At 54.7% G+C, this 19,622-nt stretch overlaps 9 protein-coding genes across 9 annotated transcripts; 5 read left to right on the top strand and 4 right to left on the bottom strand.

Annotated features, from left to right (window-relative positions):
* Positions 1–877: 877 nt before the first annotated feature.
* N7482_000690 (uncharacterized protein) lies at positions 878–1,294 on the top strand (the record flags this gene model as incomplete). The annotated part of the gene is made up of 1 exon (XM_056682815.1): positions 878–1,294. One exon carries the CDS (start codon positions 878–880, stop codon positions 1,292–1,294), a length of 417 nt encoding a protein of 138 aa, XP_056546421.1.
* A 1,949-nt stretch (positions 1,295–3,243) lies between these two features.
* Positions 3,244–4,682, top strand: N7482_000689 (folliculin domain-containing protein; the record flags this gene model as incomplete). Its single annotated transcript, XM_056682814.1, has 2 exons — positions 3,244–3,255; positions 3,333–4,682. 2 exons carry the CDS (start codon positions 3,244–3,246, stop codon positions 4,680–4,682), a joined length of 1,362 nt encoding a protein of 453 aa, XP_056546420.1.
* Positions 4,683–6,536: 1,854 nt separating this feature from the next.
* On the top strand, positions 6,537–7,558 carry N7482_000688 (CSN8/PSMD8/EIF3K family protein; the record flags this gene model as incomplete). Its single annotated transcript, XM_056682813.1, has 2 exons — positions 6,537–6,703; positions 6,988–7,558. 2 exons carry the CDS (start codon positions 6,537–6,539, stop codon positions 7,556–7,558), a joined length of 738 nt encoding a protein of 245 aa, XP_056546419.1.
* A 585-nt stretch (positions 7,559–8,143) lies between these two features.
* N7482_000687 (small subunit rRNA maturation protein TSR4) lies at positions 8,144–9,506 on the bottom strand (the record flags this gene model as incomplete). Its single annotated transcript, XM_056682812.1, has 2 exons — positions 8,144–9,319; positions 9,387–9,506. 2 exons carry the CDS (start codon positions 9,504–9,506, stop codon positions 8,144–8,146), a joined length of 1,296 nt encoding a protein of 431 aa, XP_056546418.1.
* Positions 9,507–9,742: 236 nt separating this feature from the next.
* N7482_000686 (putative prenylcysteine lyase) lies at positions 9,743–11,499 on the top strand (the record flags this gene model as incomplete). Its single annotated transcript, XM_056682811.1, has 2 exons — positions 9,743–9,890; positions 9,971–11,499. 2 exons carry the CDS (start codon positions 9,743–9,745, stop codon positions 11,497–11,499), a joined length of 1,677 nt encoding a protein of 558 aa, XP_056546417.1.
* Positions 11,500–11,744: 245 nt separating this feature from the next.
* gua1 (GMP synthase (glutamine-hydrolyzing)) lies at positions 11,745–13,618 on the bottom strand (the record flags this gene model as incomplete). The annotated part of the gene is made up of 5 exons (XM_056682810.1): positions 11,745–12,109; positions 12,173–12,376; positions 12,431–12,910; positions 12,972–13,459; positions 13,548–13,618. The coding sequence occupies 5 exons, from the start codon at positions 13,616–13,618 to the stop codon at positions 11,745–11,747; spliced, it is 1,608 nt and encodes a 535-aa protein (XP_056546416.1).
* Positions 13,619–14,824: 1,206 nt separating this feature from the next.
* N7482_000684 (Allergen) lies at positions 14,825–15,916 on the bottom strand (the record flags this gene model as incomplete). The annotated part of the gene is made up of 1 exon (XM_056682809.1): positions 14,825–15,916. The coding sequence occupies one exon, from the start codon at positions 15,914–15,916 to the stop codon at positions 14,825–14,827; it is 1,092 nt and encodes a 363-aa protein (XP_056546415.1).
* A 1,953-nt stretch (positions 15,917–17,869) lies between these two features.
* On the top strand, positions 17,870–18,471 carry N7482_000683 (uncharacterized protein; the record flags this gene model as incomplete). The annotated part of the gene is made up of 2 exons (XM_056682808.1): positions 17,870–18,027; positions 18,078–18,471. 2 exons carry the CDS (start codon positions 17,870–17,872, stop codon positions 18,469–18,471), a joined length of 552 nt encoding a protein of 183 aa, XP_056546414.1.
* Positions 18,472–18,638: 167 nt separating this feature from the next.
* N7482_000682 (short-chain dehydrogenase) lies at positions 18,639–19,426 on the bottom strand (the record flags this gene model as incomplete). The annotated part of the gene is made up of 2 exons (XM_056682807.1): positions 18,639–19,342; positions 19,390–19,426. 2 exons carry the CDS (start codon positions 19,424–19,426, stop codon positions 18,639–18,641), a joined length of 741 nt encoding a protein of 246 aa, XP_056546413.1.
* Between the last annotated feature and the right edge of the window lie 196 nt (positions 19,427–19,622).

Here is a 19,622-nt window from a genome sequence, read left to right as displayed (position 1 = left end):
CCTTTGTCGACTTCAGGGACCTCGGAGCTCCCCCGTCAAGCCCGGCGATGTGAAGTAACGACCTTCCCAATCGAACACAGACCGCGATCGGAGATGATCACTGTTCGAGCGACGGAGTCCCCAGACGTGACATCCTGGGGCCTGCACAGTGGAAACTATTATTAATATCGACAGGCCCGGCCCTCTCGCGACCCATCGCGAATCCCAGAACCGTTCAGCCGTCGTGTGCCTTTCTGCAGCCCCGTCGCGAGTGGGTAACCTAAGCGCAACTCAGGCAAGTCAAAAAGGAAAAATGGCCAGCCCAGTCCAGGCAACCAACCGAGATCCGCGTAGCCGGGCCCTAAGGCGCGTGCGATCCGCACTTCTGCACGGCGGACCCATGGATGTGGCGTGCCACTGATGTCCCGGGCCTTTGGTCAGCAATCGGGCCTGGGCGTATTTTGTTTTGGCGAAATCCCTCAGGTTTGTTTCCCTTGCGGTAGAGGTCTTGGTGGGGGGGGTGGGCGAGGTGGGCGGAGCTTCTGGAGGAGTCGGTGAACGCGACTTCGGCCCTGGGAGGCTGCAAGTAGAGACGAGCTGGGTTTTCGCCGGACGGGAAAAGCGCTTTTCCACTTGGGTAGTGGGGGTTTGGGGGAGAGAAACCGTATTTACATTCTTTTGATTGTTCGGATTGTTCTCCTTGTGGAGTACGGAGGCTCGAGGGACTCCACGATTACGCGAAGGAGGGGGAGGCGACTGGGATCGGGAATGAATAGCGTGCCCGCCGAACTGTATAGGTCGGTGGAAATAGGGGAGTCTCGGGATGTGCCAATAACCACGAGATGGCATTACCCGCTTAATCTAAATCAGGAAGCATGATTCATGATCTCATCGTGAGATGGCCCTCGCCGCTAATGAGGCCGGTCTCCCTATCACATCCCGTGTCAACTCGATCTGCAGAGCGGAGGCGGAGGTGTCGACAAACGAGGATGGGGGCGGGCGAAAGCAGAAAGTAGCCGACCGTGATTCAATGGCTGTTAACTCCGGGCCGATTCGACGGGTCGCTGGGCTGAGACCCGACCAAACTCGACGCGCGACCAGACCAGCCCAGACCAGACTAATAGATCTATGCAAAGTGATGACGTTGAGCGAAGCCCGACCGGATGGCTCAACGGCTATGAATCCAGCCCTTGCTGCAGCCCTCGGGAGGAGACGCAGGCAATACGAGGCTCCCCCGAGTTCTCTGAGCTCGTTCCCAAGTATGGGCAGGGCGACCACGGAGGACTCGAACCAGGTTAGGTTCCATGCCGCGTAACGCTGGTCAGTCCGGAGGGCCCGGGTCCAGCGACCAAGACTCAGGGGAGGACGGAGGAGACGAAGATGGGGGAACCGGGGAAAACGAGAGAGACCTCCTAGAATTAGGCCGTGATGTGGCTTCTGGAAGTAAATGGGGCCTCTAAAGGAGTCTCGTTCGCTCCGATCGTCCGTGAGTGGACGGGTTCAGCGCGATGACGCCGCAGGATTCCGTTCCTAGACCTGGTCCGGAGGAGAACCATCACATGTCGCATATGATTCCGTGATTGTTTCTTTATCTACTCCGTGCGGAGTACACGGATCCAGCCATTGGTGGAATCGAGGCCTGTCTCTGGCTTTGGGAAGTATACTGTAGATAGCACCCGACAGTGGACCCCCCAGCATGAGCATGATGGTCTGAAGTCTGAATTATGAGGATGATGACGATGGTGGTTCTTCTCGACGGGGCTTATCAACGGCTTTCGATGCGAGGCTGCCGAGTGAGGAAGGATTAACCCCTTGCCAACCCGTTGACTCCCTGTTGAAACCCCCATTGCGGTGTGATGGTGGGTAGCGCCCCAAACGGAACCAGGGGGAATTCAATCCGGCCAACGATATTATTCCGGAATGAACAATGAAGCAAGCTAGCAAACACCAATCTGGCCCTGTCGTCCCGGCAGAAAGGAACAGGAAAAAGCAATATAGATGCCAGCCACTTTCCCCCTGGCCCACAGGTGCAGGTGATAGATCATCCCCGCGCCCTAGCCGGAATATTCAGTCCCAGTCCAGTCGGAAGTCGTAGGAGATAGAATGTAGGAGGTCCGAGAGAACCAGGATGTAAAATGAGGGACTTCCTAGGAGTGGATAGGGAGTTGAGTTGATCCCTATCAACTCCTCCCCCCTAAGAACGAGTCCCCTCTGAAACAAAGCCGTACTCCGTAATTAGGGCAGCACGATCATCGTCCTGATAGCCCCCAAGAGCCCCAATCGCCCCAATCGCCCCAATCGCCCGATAGTTGCAGTGATCCTCATTTTAGCGGTGTCGGAAAACAGGGCGGTCTCTCGGCACATTCTCGCCCACTGGCGTTCCCCCCTGTTTGCGTTCGCGGGCCCACCCCACCGACGAGGTCCCTCGGCCCAGGACGGACTAGTTCACGGAACCGACGTTGGGCCACGAGACGATTCGTCTGCTGTCGGGCCGACGAGCTGGAACTTGGAGTAGTTCACATGCTCTAGTGGCCCTAGGGGGAGAGGGAGAGGGAGCCCCGGCCAGAAGTAAGGGGAGGGCCAGAAAATGTGAGATACAGCGCCATTCCCAGCCCTGGGGACTGGAGGACTTGGGCCTCACAGGTGATTGATTGCTTTACCGGTTTGCTGACAGACGGGACCAAAGTACCTGACGGACAGACCTGGAGAGCATTCGGATGTCGCGAGATCGCCCTGCATGCGTCCGGCCTAGGCAGGCGAGGCCGCACCCAGCGCCAGTGCAAGTAACCAGACGGTGGGAACTGGGAGTAAATCGGAGAAGCCCCAGTGGGCATGACGGAGTGGGGTCCAGGTTGCTTCCATCGGGCTTCCATTCGTTCTCCAACCGTTCCATTCGTCTCAGAAGGGGAGCCGGTCGCGCGCCAGCGACAGCCGCTTGGGACTGCCGATCCACTCGTCGACCGGGTCAAATGGAACTTTGGGCCGTGGCAAAAGCCCCTTCCATTCTATCCCTACGGCCTTGTCGTGGACATCCTTTTACGTCCATTATTCCATTATATGGTCCCTGGTCTCCCTCATCTCCCGCACATTCATATTCCTCGTCTCCCTCACCTTTCTCACCTCCCTCGCTTTCCTCCGCCCTCCCTGCTCTTCCTCCCCCGCAACCTGGTCGGTGGATCCACATACCAGTCCCTGCCAATCCCACTATGCTCCGCAGCAATGGCCTAAACGATTTGGAGTTCGCTGCGTGATCTGGTCCCGACCATGGATTTTATCGTATGTCAGCCCCGCGGTCACCGGCGCGAGAGGTCCGCCCAGACAGTACAGAACACTGACAAGATCGTCTGCCACAGCTCTCCCTGACGCACTTCTGCGAAGTGCATGGCCCCACCTCCATCATCTGCTCGCAGGTCATTCCCTTCGCCTGCACACAATGTCATCCCGATGCGGATGCCTCGCCCGACACCTCCCACTCCCCGCGTGAACCTCGATCACCCCGATCACCCCGATCGCCCCGATCGCCCCGATCGCCTGGCACCACTCCCGAGGCCTCAGAGTCCCGGTCTCCCAAGATCGAAGATCATCCCTACTTCCTCCGCCCCCAACAAGCGGCAGGATCCCCCGAAGAGCGCTCCCGAGTGGGCGGCACGGATGGCGACACATGCGCCAGCTGTAGCTTATCGCTCCCCGAAGGCGTGAGCAAGCAGCTGCCCTCAGGCGCGCCCGGCAGTCGCGATGCGAAGGGTAGCAATGGCAGCCCGGTCCTGCGATCGCGCGAGGTCGTGTACTCCTGCGGCAACAGCCACTCCGACATGGACGATGATCCCCAAGACGCGCACACCCACGCCTCGCCACCCGAGTCCCTGCGCTCCGTCTCCATCGCATCCGATGCATCATGCCACGCGCACATCCTGACCTACCTCTCCCTCCGCGGCCCCCCGAACCCGGCTGACTACGCTCTCCTCCGCCGCTCCTCCATCCGCACCCTGAGCTGCGAGCTCCTCCCCCGCGGCCTGTCCGCCGGTCCGATCTGTTTCGGCGACTCCGTGGCCGGCTACACGATCGCCTACATCTTTCGCCTCCCGGACCCGATGGCGCGCGGCAAGCGGCGCAGTTACGCCTTGGTGGCACTCGCGGGCAAGGATGCCGGAAGAGCATTCCGAGCCTGCCCTGTCATCTGGCGCGCATTCGGGCGCATTGCGTCCGGCATTGTGAGCGCCGCCGAGCGCTTCCAGGAAGAAGAAAAGAAGAAGCGCGAGGAGCAGAACAGTGCGACCACTCAGCCCGGCGGCCGGCAGTACACCCCCGTGTCATCATTCCTCACAGGCCGCGCCATGGATTTGGCCGGCCAGCCGCGCCGCCTGGGCCAAATTCGGGCGCGCAACCTGGCGGAGATCGTGGGCAATGAATACATATTTGCCGAGCTCCACGCGCATTTTGTCGCGTTGCTGCAGCAGTTGGGGACGATGTTCGGCGGGGTGCCTATCTCCGAGGACCGCTTCGTTTGCAGCACCATGGGTGACGAGGTGTCCGCGGCGGCCACAGAGCCAGTCCTCGTGTCCCAAGGCACCGAGCGCTCCAAGAAGCGCCAGTCAGTCTCCCAGTATGACAGCAATAACCTCGACATGTCCAAGCTCGAGATTGCCTCTGGCCCCAAGCCGATCCCCATTACCACCACCACTCGCCGCTCAGTCGTGGCCTAACTGAACTCTTTCGAGCTGTTACATCCTCTATCCGTTTGATGAGATACCCGCCGGCACTGCTTTCCAGCCAGGCACCCTTGACCTTGGTCATCCTTCACGACCACGGCTATTTTCCTTCCCACCCCCCCCCCCCCCCGGTGCTTGCCTTCCAAGCGATAGCATCATCCCTGTGGTCTTATTTTTTTTCTTTCATTTTTTTTTGCATTTAGCCTCTGGGCCTGTTTCTGTTACTGCTTCCCTTTCTCACCGGCCCCCCCATTATGACTAATTACTTTTTATTCCCTTTTTCTTTTTTTTTCTCCCCCCTGTTATGTGCTTGCGATGGGTTTGGGCATAGAATACGGCGTCTCACGAACACGGATCGGAGTTAGCTTCTTATCTTGGTTTCTTCTTTTTCTTTGATCTCTCTTCTCTTGGATGGCCTGGTTTCCCGTGGGCTCCTCGTCTTTCAGCGATCGCTTGTTTCTTTTTCCTATTTCGGTTGGCTCATTTTGAGGACTCGGATCCATGATTGGGAACTTGATGATGATCACGATGAGACATTCAAGAGAACATGTATTCTATGTATTATTTGGACACGAACTATGATAGCCCTTTCAGGCTGATCTTTCTCGAACTCTGCTCTTTCTATTATAGATGATCTAGTCTCTTTCAGATAAAGTGGCCTAGGCCTTCCCTCACTAGGGTAGAGATATCACCATACGCGCTCAGCGTATGAGCCTAGAGGCAAAGCTTCCTCCTTTGATTTATGACGAGTCTGGCCCCCGTTGTTGTTGCAACACCCCGGCGGCTAGAAGATCCGGTAAGATGAGAAGTCACGAGTGGACCACACCATCGACGAGACTCGACGGTTGCAGTTTCTTTTCAGGTTTCAGTACCTCTGTTTCTTCTAGATGGCTAGAACTTCATTGATTCTTACTAAAGGCAAGTGCTAGATCAAGACCATCAACATCAGTACTCATATAAACATGCTCAATCTGAACACTCACAAATACGCTGAACTATCTTTGAAATACCAAAAAAATTTACACCCCACACACGCACGCTGTCGAAGTCACATCCGGCATTATTATGCGAGATTATCCAAGTCGCTGGTGTCATCAAAGGCATCTTCCTCAACAACCATAGTTGAGCATGTCAGAGGAAATATTCCTCGTAGCATAACCAACGCAAGTTCCTTTTCTCGAGCCGCTCGTTCAAGGATTCCCCACATCAGGAAAACAGATTCCATACCCGGATCGAGCATCGAGGGATCTGTTTCAAGGTACTCATAATGAAACCCTTAGTATATTGACTGTGGAGACCAGCGGTGTGGTTCTTGCATGATGCCCTGTATACTGTAGGCTACTCGTCGGCGCAACTATGGGTAAGCTGTAGTCATGCCCCTCATTTCACAGTTTCCTTTTTCATACCTCTATTCTCACGTACAGGTTGCTATTTTCGGCCATTCTTGAAATATACCACTCGGATCACACTCGAGACGATCACAGACTAAAACCGATTTCTTCTTGATCCACCACGTCTTCTACCCACAGTCTTGCCGGTTTTCCAGGAAGAGCCTCCAATGAAGGTCTCAAAACACTTTGGAGGAAAGTAAGGGCTTCTTCAGATAGAAGTTGGATCAAGTGAGCTTAATTGACACCTTGTACCTGTAGCCACCTATGAAACCCATAATAACGCCATTCTTGCAGTTCAACCCGGGCATACTTCGGGATCATGGGATGGCCGGAGAAACTACCCCATTGAAGTTCTTCCGAGCACACCCGGGCCACAATCAAAAATCCCACCAAAAAGCATCACCTCCAAGGACAAAGCCAGACCCGCATCTCACCACCCTCCCACACAACAGCCAAGATGGTCGCCTTCGACAAGTGTGAAACCCGACCGGCCCATATCGACGCCATTCTCAATGGCCTCGATCGGTACAACCCCGAGACCACCACCGTCTTCCAGGACTACGTGGCCCAGCAGTGCGAGGACCGGTCATTCGACTGCTACGCCAACCTGGCGCTGCTGAAGCTGTGAGTTGGACTGTTCTTTATTTTGCCCAACATGTCGCGAGAAATGCGTGCGGAAATTTACGGCTTGTTTTATGTGATGAACGATTTTATCTTCTTACACGTTTCCTATTACCTGACAACCCGTCGCGTATGGGGTTGTTGAGAACTTTAATCTTCCTGAAAAGCCAGCAATGCATTGCAGTGACATTGTCTCAGCTTTATTGACAAAGCCCTTCACGCTTGTTTACCATGAGATACATGGGTTGGAAGCTGTATGCTAACCCGACCATTTCTCGCTCAAATAGCTACCAGTTCAACCCCCACCTCCTCCAGCCCGACACCGTCACCAACGTCCTGGTCAAGGCCCTGACCGTGTTCCCCTCCCCCGCCTTCTCGCTCTGCCTCGCCCTGCTCCCCGCCCACACTCAGCCATTCCCTGCTACCAATGAGGCCCAGGCCGCCTCGCAGAACTCGGACTTCGTCGAGTCCGTGCAGAAGCTCTCCCGCCTCTCTACCCTCCTCGAGTCCGCCCAGTACACCCAGTTCTGGTCAACCCTCAACTCGGATGACCTGTACGCCGATCTGACCGCCGACATTGCCGGGTTCGAGGAGCTCGTGCGCATCCGCATCGCCGTGGAAGTCGGCAAGGCTTTCCGCACCATCACCGCCGAGTCCCTCGAGCAGTGGCTCGACCTGCGCAGCCGCGACGCCCTGGCCAAGTTCGTCGCTGACGTCTGCGGCTGGAAGATTGAGGGCGACGTCGTCCGCGTCCCCACTAACAAGGAGAACGAGGCCCGCAGCGAGGTGAAGAGCGAACACGTCGGCGTCGAGATGTTCGGTCGTGTCATCCGCCGCGGCTTCGAGCAGCCCGCATGAATAGCCCTTCCCTGAAATATCTTCTTTTCTCCAGTTTTTACGTTTTACCACATTCTTCATTCTCCGTCCCTTTTCTCTCCGTGTGCGAGGGAAGCACCAAAAAAAAAAGAGACATGAGTTCATGAATCCCCGATCCGTGACGACGGTGATAGATTTCGCATGAAGAAAGCTCCGCGGAGATGAGTCGGGATCTGGCGCAATCCGGCGTTTCTTTTTCTCGATTGATTGACCCCCTGTTTTGTATTGGAACCCTATGTTTTGACTCTTCGAAATGAGAGCGGGTTGATGAGGGTGTGCGAGAGAGATGCCCATGTTCATACCTAGGTACCCATGCCTGCTATGCCGAGCCGCATTTCATGTTCTGGCTCGCTGCAATAGAAAACAAAAAGAATCATCATACAGTCCAAAAACAAAAGGAGGCATTCGAGCATGTCCGCGCGTAAATAATTATCATGAGATCGCAGAAACATGGATCTATAGAAACCCAATGAGATCTATTTTTATACGTCCAACCGGACGCTCAACATGTCACCCTCTCTAAACAACATCACATGGGTATATCAACTAGTCGATCCTCAATTCCCTCTATTTCGTCTCCTCCCACTGCACACCTGCCCATTCCTCGCGCCAGCCAAGCTGCCCAATCTTCTCCGGAGCACAATCCTGCCCGCAGACACCGAAAATGATAGTGCCCCACTCCATCCCCGCATCGCCCTCACCGAGCCCGACACCCTCGCGCCCATCTTCAAGCATGGTGATAGCATGGGGCACAAGCTGCACCTCAAACACCCGCTGGGCGCCACAATACTCGCACGGGGGCATGCTCCCACCGCCGGTCGTCGTCACTCGGCCAGCACTATGCTCCGGGTGCAGACGCTTGCCGATCTGATCTGTGTAAGAGGAGAGGAGCGGAACGCCACGGTACTCATACCGCAGGACTTGCTCGGGGTTGTGCGCGAGGCGTGTAGAGAACTTCATGAAGGCCTTGTCCAGCTCTGACTCAAAAGTATCCTTGAGGTCAACGTTACCGCCGCTGCCTTCTTCCTCCATGGGCTCCATGGTGACGTTTTCGGGAATTGTGGGCGTGGACGGCTGGGACATGGCTTCGTATTCGGCGTCGAGGTAGTGATTCTTGTATGGGGGCGGGAAATCCGACTGTGCGGGCCATGGCCTCTGGACACCGGCTGACTCGGGCGTTTGCTTCGTAGCCGTGCCTGAAGCGCTTGCTGTGGGGTTGGGCGAGGAAATCCGGACCTTATCGGCGAATGTTTCAGCAAGCGCATTTGTGGAGGTCGAGGAAGAAGGTTGGGATGCGGGGCCTGCTGGCGTCGCCGGCTTGGGCATCGCAAATGGATTGGCCCCCGCCACGCTGGAGCCAGGATTGACCGAGAAGGGATTGGAGTTCGCCGACACGCTACTTGTCAACGACGCCGCGCCGAACAAACTCGCCCCCAGGTCCTGCTTTGGCTTGGGCGGTGCGACGGGCTCGGGCTTCTTCTCGGGCTTCTTTTCCTCCTTCTGCGGCCGTGGCAGTGGTAGGCCGGGAAGACTGACCTTACGAGTTGCGCGGTACGCCCGGATACTGCCTGGCTTGCGGTTGCATGGCTTCCTGGGGCACCCAAAGATGTACAGGCGGCGCTCGTTATTGGGGAAGTGGTCGGGCAGGTCGCCGTGCAATTCGAGGAGAAGGAGCATCGGGCTATTGCAGACTTTGCAGTAGGCGTAGTCGCCCGGCGGCGGAGTGTTCTCATCGATCCATGACTATAGCAAGCCAAGCAAGCAGTGTCAGTGTATGTGCCCGCGCAGGGCTTGGTTGGTTTGAACATACCGGCCAGCCACCCAGATGGCTGATTGTGTCTTCAATGACCTCCTCCGCGGCGTACCCGAGGAGCACACTAGTCTCGGTGAAGTCTTCGTCGAGACTCGAGTCACTGTCGTAGGGATCCATGGCGGACAATGCAAGTACTGAGAATGGCGAGGAATGCAGAAAATGCAAGTGCCCTGCAGAAATGCAAAAAGCCCCTCCGCTCACAAAAAATGTTGCGATAAGCGATACCGCGGCCCCACACCGCCGTAATATTACCGCGTCATGGCTCTAGGCTCCCCTGCGACATCACATCGCATTCATTACCTCTCAACCCATTTGCTCATCCACCGCCGCAGATTCGCAAGCGGCTTGCAATAATGGTGCTCGCTGCACCGATATCCGGTAGCCTGTGGCTATTGTACACCATTTGGACTTTCCTTTTGCCGCTCAGTAATGCGATTCAGCAGCAACAGCAGCTGCTGCGGACCGCTATAGATGCCGCCCCAAAGCGGGTGGCTGTCATCGGTAAGCATCCAGCTGTCTTTTGAATCTGCAGCCCAATAGATCAAATCATCTGGTGTTAAAGATGCTGATTTTGTCTGCAGGAGCTGGGGCTGGAGGCTCTTTTGCTGCATACGAGCTGCGCAAGCTTGCGGATGAGGCTAGGATTCCCCTCAATGTCACGGTCTTCGAACGAGCCTCGTATATCGGCGGACGCTCAACGACCGTGAATGTATTTGACCACCCGGCATATCCAATTGAACTGGGTGCCTCGATCTTTGTCCAGGTCAATCATAACTTGGTCAATGCATCGCGCGACCTGGGCCTCACTGTTCGCACTGCAGACCACGGACGGCCCAGGGAAACCGAGGAATCTATCGGTATTTGGGATGGCACGCAGTTTGTGTTTACCATCAAAAATTCTTACAGTTGGTGGAATATTGCCCGACTTTTCTGGCGATATGGGATGGCCCCGCTGCGGACCCAAAATCTGATGAAGAGCGTCGTTGGCAAGTTCCTGCGTCTATACGAGGCGCCCGTCTTCCCGTTCCAGTCGCTGTCAGAGGCCGCAGCCGCAGTAGAACTACTCAACGTCACCTCATCCACCGGCAGTGAATTCCTCAGTGCAAACCAGATTTCCTCTCTGTTTTCGAGAGAGATTATCCAAGCAAGCACGCGGGTCAACTATGGCCAGAACTTGCCATTGATCCACGGGCTGGAGTCGATGGTCTGCATGGCTACAGATGGTGCTGTTTCCATCGAAGGCGGAAACTGGCAGATCTTTGATGGCGCCATCAAGGCCGCCAACGCCGGTGTCAAGCTGGATACTACTGTCACCGAAGTTATGCGGAATGACGATGGTACTGTGCGTATCACATCACATCCGAGTGATGAGCTAGACTCTCCGCAGTCTCTGGAGGAGACTCAATTTGACGAGGTCATCATTGCCGGGCCACTGCAGTACTCTGGCATAGCTATCTCTCCTCCATTGGAGCACATCCCGGACGAAATCCCATTTGTGAAGTTGCACGTCACCCTATTCGCTTCGGCTCATCGGCTCTCACCCAAGTATTTTGGACTCCATGGGAAGAACGATCAAGCACCAGAAACCATTCTCACTACTCTTCCCGACGGCCTCGATCTAGGCCAGAATCCAAACGGGGTCGGGCCCGCTGAGTTTTGGAGCATTAGTACACTCCAAACAGTGGAATATTCAGCTCCGAAGAATGGCAAGGAGCAGCAAGAGGTACACTATGTGTACAAGATCTTCTCACCTGAACAGCCCACGGCTGAATTCATTGCGGACATTCTTGACATTGATTACTCCAAGGGCACCGGCTCGGTTGTTACCCCGCAGGCCAACACGACTATTGGCGATCTGCCGAAGACTGAGATCAGCTGGTTCCATGAGAAGCTTTGGCACCCGTATCCACTCCTGTACCCACGAGTGACATTTGAAGAGACCGTTCTTGCTCCGGGTATCTGGTACACCAGTGGAATCGAGAGCTTCATTTCAACAATGGAGACCAGCGCACTGATGGGTCGGAATGTGGCTGCGCTCATGGTGCAGTCTTGGGAGAAAGAGCAGATCAAGAGTGGCGCTGCACCTTTGAACGCGAAAACCGAGCTCTGAGCTGATCGCCAGTCCGCATTGTTCTATAAACACTCTCGTCAAATTTCACACGTTCCGTATACCCCGTCAGTCATTTGAAGTGAAATGAATTGAACTTAATTCTCTCTATGCACATGAATCATAAACGGCATTCGATCATTCTAAACCCTGTATTAACAAAGGCTTTTCTATTATACCCTAAAACCCCACAACCCAAAAAGAACAAAAATCAAAAGCATGCAGCCAGTGAATGATGTTTTCCTTATTTACTCCATCTCAATAGTACCAGGGGGCTTGCTGGTGTAGTCGTAGGCCACACGGCACACGCCATCCACCTCGTTGACGATGCGGGTCGATACCTTGCTCAGGAACTCGTAGCTGAAGGGGTACGGGGTGGCGGTCATGAAGTCGCGGGTGGAGATGGCGCGGAGCAGAATGATGTTAGCGTAGACACGCTTGTCGCCCATAACTCCGACGGCCCGCGACGGGTCCAGGGCGGCGTAGGCTTGGCCGATATCGTCGTACAGGCCGGCTTCGCGGATCATGCCAATGAAGATGTGGTCGGCCTTGCGGGCCATCTCGACCTTCTCCTTGGTGACCTCGCCGAGGACACGGATAGCGAGACCGGGGCCTGTTGATGGTGTTAGATTTTGGCTGACGAGGAGACAGAGAGAGAGAGGTCATGGTGACGTACCAGGGAAGGGATGACGGCCAACAAGCTCGGGCGAAATGTTCAGCTGGCGGCCCAGCTCGCGAACCTCGTCCTTGAACAGCTCGCGCAGAGGCTCGATGAGCTTCAGGCCGTGGCCGGCCATGAGGCGCTCGGCGATGCCACCGACGTTGTGGTGGGTCTTAATAGTCTGGGACGGACCCTTGAATGAGATACTTTCAATGACATCTAAGAGAAGGTATTAGCTTGGGACTTCAAGATCACCTTGGCATCTGTACTCACCAGGGTAGAGAGTGCCCTGCAAGAACCACTCCACCTTGCCGTTGCTCGAAGCCTCAATCTTACGGGCCTCCTCCTCGAACACATCGATGAACTTGCCACCAATGAACTTGCGCTTCTTCTCGGGATCATGAACGCCCTTCAGGCCAGCCAGGAACTCCTCGCTAGCATCGACAACAGTGAGGTTAATGCCCAGCTGGTCCTGGAGAACCTTCTTAACCACCTTGCACTCGTCCAGGCGCATGCAGCCGTTGTCGACCAGAACAGCATGGAAACGGTCACCAATGGCTTCGGTCATCAACTTGGCAGCAACGGTGGAGTCAACACCACCACTGACGGCACCCAGAACCTGGCCCACGGGGCCGACAAGGTCGCGGATGCGCTTGATCTCCTGACCGATGAACTCAGACATGGTCCAGTTCTGAGAAGCGCCGCAGATGCCGACGGCGAAGTTCTGCAGAAGCCTGCCACCCTGGGGAGTGTCTGGATTTCTATCAGTATGGACAGTTGACATCTGCATTGGTAAATCATGAGGCAGACTCACGAGTAACTTCAGGGTGGAACTGAATGCCATAGACAGGCTCAGTCTGGTGGGCAATGGCAGCGAACTCAGAGTTCTGGGTGGTACCGATGGTGTGGAAGCCCTCGGGCAGATTGCAAAGCTTGTCACCGTGGGACATCCACACGGTCATGGCATCCTCGAGACCCTCGAACAGCTTGTCGACGTGGCCACCGAAGCGGGTAGCCTTCAAATCGGCGTGGCCGTACTCCCGAGCCGTGCCAGCAACGACGTTGTCCTCGTGCAGGCGGTGGGCGATCTCCTGCAGACCGTAGCAGATACCGAGGATGGGGACGCCGAGCTCGAAGAAGGCGGGGTCGATGTGGGGTGCGTCCTTCTCATACACAGAGTAGGGGCCACCGGACAGGATGATACCCTTGGGCTTCCAGGTCAGATCGGCCAGCTTCTGGGTGCAGGGAAGCATCTCAGAGTAGACATTGATCTCGCGGAGACGGCGGGTGATCAAGTGGGTGCTGCAAACAGGGTACACGTTAGAGCAGATCGTAATGATAAGACATTTGCCATTGAGCTTGTCTAGGATCACGAGAAAGGAGGACATACTACTGCGAGCCATTGTCGAGCACCAGAATGGTGTCGAAGCTGTTGTGGGGGATCGCCTCGGTGGAAGGCATGGTGATAATCAGGAGACAGGCACTGCTCCAGAGATCTTGAGTAAGATCAAAGAATGACTCTGTAGAAACAGTGTCCCCCCGCAAGGCAATGGGAAAGAAGATTTTCCAGATTTTCTAGAGGGGTCGCGATAAGTAAAAAAAGTCATCCCGCTGGGACTGATTGGTGACTCACCGCCCACATGACGAGGGGTAGCCTTATCGATAGCGGCAGCCCTAAGTCGTGCTCTCGACATACTTCACCGGGTTTGTGATTTATAATATTTCATGTAGCAAGCTTCAAATTATGTGAAAATTCAATTCCATAGGGCTGTAAGGTTTATATGAATTCTGAAATTGAACTAAAATTGGGTAAGGCTATATATATGTAGGCAGCATACCTAGTATGATGGTCTGGGCTTTACCTGCCTTACCATCATGGTGACCCGCTGCATGAGCCAAGGTAGCCACCTACAATTTCCCGAACAACTCAAGAAGATTAGCTTGAAATCTTTGAGCTTCAAGTTTCCCTTGAGATGCAGCCAAGGTGCACCTTGATAATGCCTCGATAATTTTATTTGCCATAGCCATTTTAGTTGCTTGGGCTTAGTAACGTGTCATCCGACTGGTACGACGAATAGAGTCCAATTCGCCAACCAAAAAAGATGGGTCGAAAAATCCAAATATTTGACCCTTCCACTTTCTCTTGAGTCATTAGGGGGTGCACCTTGACAACAGACTTGCCAACATGCTTACTTTGATTACTGAGGGTAGCACGTAAAAAATTTACCCTTAGCTCTCCCGAATCAGGCTAGCTATACAAAACCCCGAAACCACGATTAATGAAGAAAGATACGGTTAGATGCGAGTGAAAATTAAAGCCACCAAACTTCGGCTTCCAAAAATATAGGTACCGAAACTTTATGCCCAGGAATTTTATAAAATGGCCAAGAACGCCCCATCACACTAGTGACGCGTAACTCCACTCAAGGGTTGTGCAGATATGAACAGAAAGGGGGTTGCTATTCACCCAACGCTTTGCAGTCAGGGTGGTATATTAGGGAAATTGATATGGGACACGAAGAGAAGAGGAATTGGGAAAAGACATGAAGAAAAATAATACCACTGGTCATACACCAAGCCGTCCCCACACATAACACCTACACCTGTGGGCGTAGATACATAAGAAAGAAAAGAGAGATAAAACATCCTTCCATCACAGACAGGGATTTAGCCGCTGTAGTCTAGAGTGACGGCCAGGCGGACAGGACCAGCAACAAGGTTACCGCCAATGCCGCCCTTGTCGGCGAGAGCAGCGGTGTAGGCGTTGGAAACGGTGCCGCCACTGGTGATGGAGGAGCAAGTGCCATCGTCCAGGGCACTGCAGATCTTCATGCCCTGGACGGTGAGATCGGCCTCCTGGGCCTGAATGGCGGAAACATCGAAGCCAGACCAGCCATCGTTGCAGTTAGAGCCGAAATCGAACTCACCCCAAGTGGAAGCATAGCTGCCGTAGCTGTTGGTCGGAATGGAGCCCTTAGCGGCAGTCCAGCCACCCTGAGAGTCGGTATCGAAGGCGTAGTACTTGGTGGCACCGGCCGCGAGGGTGAAGCTGTGGCAGGCGTTGCCATACCAGCCGTCCATCTTGCCATCGGAGCCGATCTTGTTCCAGATCACCACCTCCCAGTCCTCGGAGTCCGAGCCCTGGAATTGCACAACATACTTGTAGCTGCTGGCCTCGGAGCTGGCAACCTCAATGATGTTGCTACCGTAAGGGCTGCCCACGTTGCCGACGTAGGTATCGCCTGAACCGGAAGAGTTGGTCGGAGTGCCGAAGCCCGAAGAAGAGTACGAGCCGCTGGCGGCAGTGGCAGTCCAGTCGGCGCTGGCGCCAGACGAAGTGGTCGAAGCAGCGGCAGTCGTGGACGAAGCGATAGTCGAGGTAGAGACCTCAGTCGAGGTTGAGGTTGAGGCTGAGGTTGAGGTTGAGGTCCAGGTTGAGGTTGAGGTTGAGGTTGAGGTCGAAGTTGAGGTCGAGGTCGAAGTTGAGGTCGAGGTCGAAGTTGAGGTCGAAGTCGACGTCGTCAATTGACTAGTCGAAGTCGAAGTAGTCGTGGGGATCGGCGTCGAGATCGACGCCAGGCTGGTTGAAGTCGACGAATCACACGGGCAGACATAGACGGTGTTGGTCGCAGTCAGCGTGATGGTGCTGCCGCTATCCTGGCGCCGGACATGGTCTTCATGACGGGCATGGTAGCCATGGCGTGCAACTGCGCTGCTGGTCAAGGCTGCCAGCAGCACCAGAGACTTAGAGAACCGCATATTGGTTTACTGGAGGATGGGCTCGGTCACGGAGCTACACCGAAAGAAAGAAACGAGAAGGTCTTGAGCGAGGAAACGCAGCAGGTCCAATCTCAAAAAGAGTGACTGGAAAAAAAATGACAAAGCGACCTCGCTGGCGACGAACTGAAAGAGTGTGATGAGGAGGAAATGGAGGGCTTGGGGGGCCCTCAGTTTTAATTAGTGGCCCTCAACTGGCACGACGGGCTATACGTACGCCAGGCGCTAATGATGGGCCGCGAGGGCACATGGCCAGCCCTAATATTATTTAGGACAATATTCTTATTCTGGGCGGGAGTTGACGTGTGCTCTCCAGCTAGAGGGACCCGGCTTTGCATGGGCATGGACAGCCATTGGTGTATCCTCCATACAAGCCTGGACGCGACCCACCCGGTGGTCGACCTAATCTCTGCTGGCTTTCTGCGGAGCCTACAACGTACGTGTACTGCCTTCAACTCTCGAGAACTCGCCCTGCCTGGTGGAGTGAGTTCGCTATTCCCCCTGTTCCCTTTGTCCCATCCCCAGTCCCATCGCCAATCCCAGGAGTAAACCTCACACCACCTCCCCATCCCCATGCCCCCCACGAGCCGCCTTTTTCCGAATCTGATACAATGGCGCGGCCCGCTCGGGCGCATACTCCGATAGGACTGGGCTGATTAGGCAGACTAGGCGATATTCGGCTGCATGGGGCCCTACAACCGCGGCCGACGCAGGTACAAGCCTTCGCCTTAATTGGCCCCAATCTCTTCTTTCTCGGGGGCCAATTTACCGGTCACTGCCGCGCCGATTCCCTGGGAGAGGGGTTGTTTATATATTGATATTGAAGGCGGTCCATATCCAGTATGCAATGGCCGCCCAAAATTTCCAAGGCGTCCAAGGCGTCTGACCTAAGGAGTTGCCATCATGAGGCTAGATTTGATAATACTAGCGTTCCTGGGCCGCATTGCCAATGAGAAATCAGGACTCATCGGACAGTTGCTCGCGGCGCTGACAATCTCGCCGTCCACGGTTCCGGTTTAATTTCCGTTGCTTCTTTCCTGCCGCGCGATGTTCCCGGCCGGCACCTAAAACCTGCAATAGTCGCAGTCTTTGCAGCAATCAGGCTGGCGAGATTATCAGGCTGACGAGATTGATCCGTGCATTTGGGGTCTCTTCCGGCTGCCATTGCCTCCTGAGTGAGTCAGCGGATCTTTTGTGTAGTGCGATAAGCTTATACTGCAACCCGTGACTGGCAGTTTCATGGGGAGTCGCCTCCTCGCTGGATTTTCCCCCATCACCATCGACTCCTCACCCGTACTTGACACGGTGATGGTCGACTGAATTTGATGACAATCACTGGCATTAGAAATGTTGATACTGATAGTCTTTCTGCCCGTTCTCGGACTACACACCCCGCAACTTGTATAAGCCAATGATTCCATTGAGAGGGAAAAATAGTGGAAATACCGCACTTTGTTTAATACAAGCCTTCACTGTCCTGGAAGTGGCAGGGTCTTACTGGGGTGGCGCCTCATCTACCTGTGGACCTGGGCCCCTGCGCCTTCCGCAGGATCTGTTTGCCATAGACTCATCTTATCGATGGCATGGTATCAAGGTCGACAGGTGTGGTGAGATGGAGGTGATCAGTAGCGTGAAAAGAAATAAGATGCGAGTAGTATAGATAAATGTTCGGGTAAACCAGGTGAAGGAGGTGGGGAAAATGAAGGAGGGCACCGGAAGAGGGGCGTCACAGATTAAAAGCGAGTGATACAAAGATTGATACAAGGTTTGCCTTATAGCTGAACTCTCACTTCATGACAGGCTTCTCCTTCTGTCAAAGCTTCTTTCTACACTTTCACCTACTGCGCGGCACGCAAGGTGTCTCGACGCTCCCCCAGAGCTCTTGACATCCGTCACTCACGCCCCAACAGCCTCAAATTGTCCTGTTCGGCCAACATGCCCTCCAAGAAACGCAGCCGGGGCAAGAGCTTTAGGAAGAAACCGAGCCAATCTGAGGGGCAGGAACTTGGAGAGACCCTCTCAGGCTCAGCGGAACAGGAGCTTGTTTTCCAGAAGACAAACGAGTGCAAGATTTCGGTTGCAATGTCTGTGAAGTGAGTGCGGAAGGATGCTACCCTGGGAAGATAAGTTGACTAACATGCAGGAATGATAGCAGAGAACGACGCCAGAAAGAGACCCCCGACATACAAAACCTCCTCTTCGAGGCGACGACGGCACACACGGCTGCCACATCTTCCAACACCCAGACATGCGCCATTCTGGGAGCGCAGGCCGCCGATCTCCAGGGCCGGGTTGCGAAGCTTGCTTCTCTCGAACTGCAGGTCGCTGAGATGAGTCACAGACTGGGAAGACTTGAGTCTCTGTACCAACAATCGGCATTCAATCCGCCGCCACCGCCCCCTTCCTATGTCATCCACTTCCCGGGTACGTATCAGGCGGGCCATTTCGATGGAATGACCCTGGAAAACACCTCAAACATAATGGAAGAAGGGAAATACCGGGATGCGGAGGAGGGGAAGGGAAAGCCTCCATTCTGAACTCTGTGTTGTTGTTTTTTTTCTTAGGAGCGCCGAATCTCTGGAGAACGAGATGTGATGCTACGAAAGTGCCACAGCACTGCGGTTCCAAAGACTCCAAGGTAATCTGAATATTGATGATGTGCATGCAGAGCTGCTCCCTATTCCCCATACCAAGAAGACCTAACCTACCACGGATATGTCCCCGTATTGTGCAGCAACCGACCCGCCTCATCATCCCGCCTCCCTTCCAAGACATCCACCAGTGGCATCACCGAGTCCGATGCCGCCCGAGCCCCATGTTCCGCAACGTTATGCGGGCTTAGATTCGACTGCGTGAATCCGGGGTCGTACGCAAAGACCTTGATTTCTGGCCCGTACTCCACGTACTGGCAAGCTGTAACCATATTAAGTGCCGCTTTGCTGGCACGGTACTGATACTGCCCGTGAACCTTGTAGAGAGGCGAAGAAGGATCTAGTCGACGACCAATGGAGCCCGCTCCACTGGAAATATTCACGATCCGGGGAGAATCACTCGACGCTCGTAGAAGCGGCGCAAATGCGCTGCCGACGAGGAGCGGCCCCGTGGCGTTGGTATTGAATGCGTCTTGCATCTGCTGACGAAGTGGAGGGCTCATGGCTGCGATGGCTGCATTGTTGACGAGAATGTCTAATTTGCCGAAGTTGCGCTCAACCGTCGCTACCGCACGCTCGATGGTGTCATCCTGGGTAACGTCCAGGTGGAGCATCTCAATGGCGCCGGCTAAATTTTGAGCCTTGAGTGCGCTTAGAGAGGCATTGCCCTTTTCAAGTGATCTTGCTCCCATCAACACATGGTATGAGCCCTTTGCCGCTAGTTGTGCCGCCAGCTCAAAGCCGATGCCGCTGGTTGCTTGAGAATGTTAGCGTGCGATCGAGAGGAATCGTCGACGAACTTACCGCCGGTAATCAAGATGATCTTCTTTGCTGCTGCCATTTTAAATGATGGATACGTTGTTGATTAATGGCTGTTTTTCTGGTGTTTTTTTTATACCAGCTACATATAAAGACCCACGGGCCGCCCTCGGCTTTAACGGAGCTGACCCACTCGAGGCCCCCCCCCCCGCAATGGAGATAGATCCTGTGTCAAAACCCGAAGGTACTCTGCATTGGTAAGCAAGGTGTTAAGCAGG

Source organism: Penicillium canariense (genome assembly GCF_028826845.1).
Source record: "Penicillium canariense strain IBT 26290 chromosome Unknown utg000001l_segment0_segment0, whole genome shotgun sequence".
NCBI classification, from domain to species: domain Eukaryota; kingdom Fungi; phylum Ascomycota; class Eurotiomycetes; order Eurotiales; family Aspergillaceae; genus Penicillium; species Penicillium canariense.
This window is presented reverse-complemented; position numbering and strand designations above follow the sequence as displayed.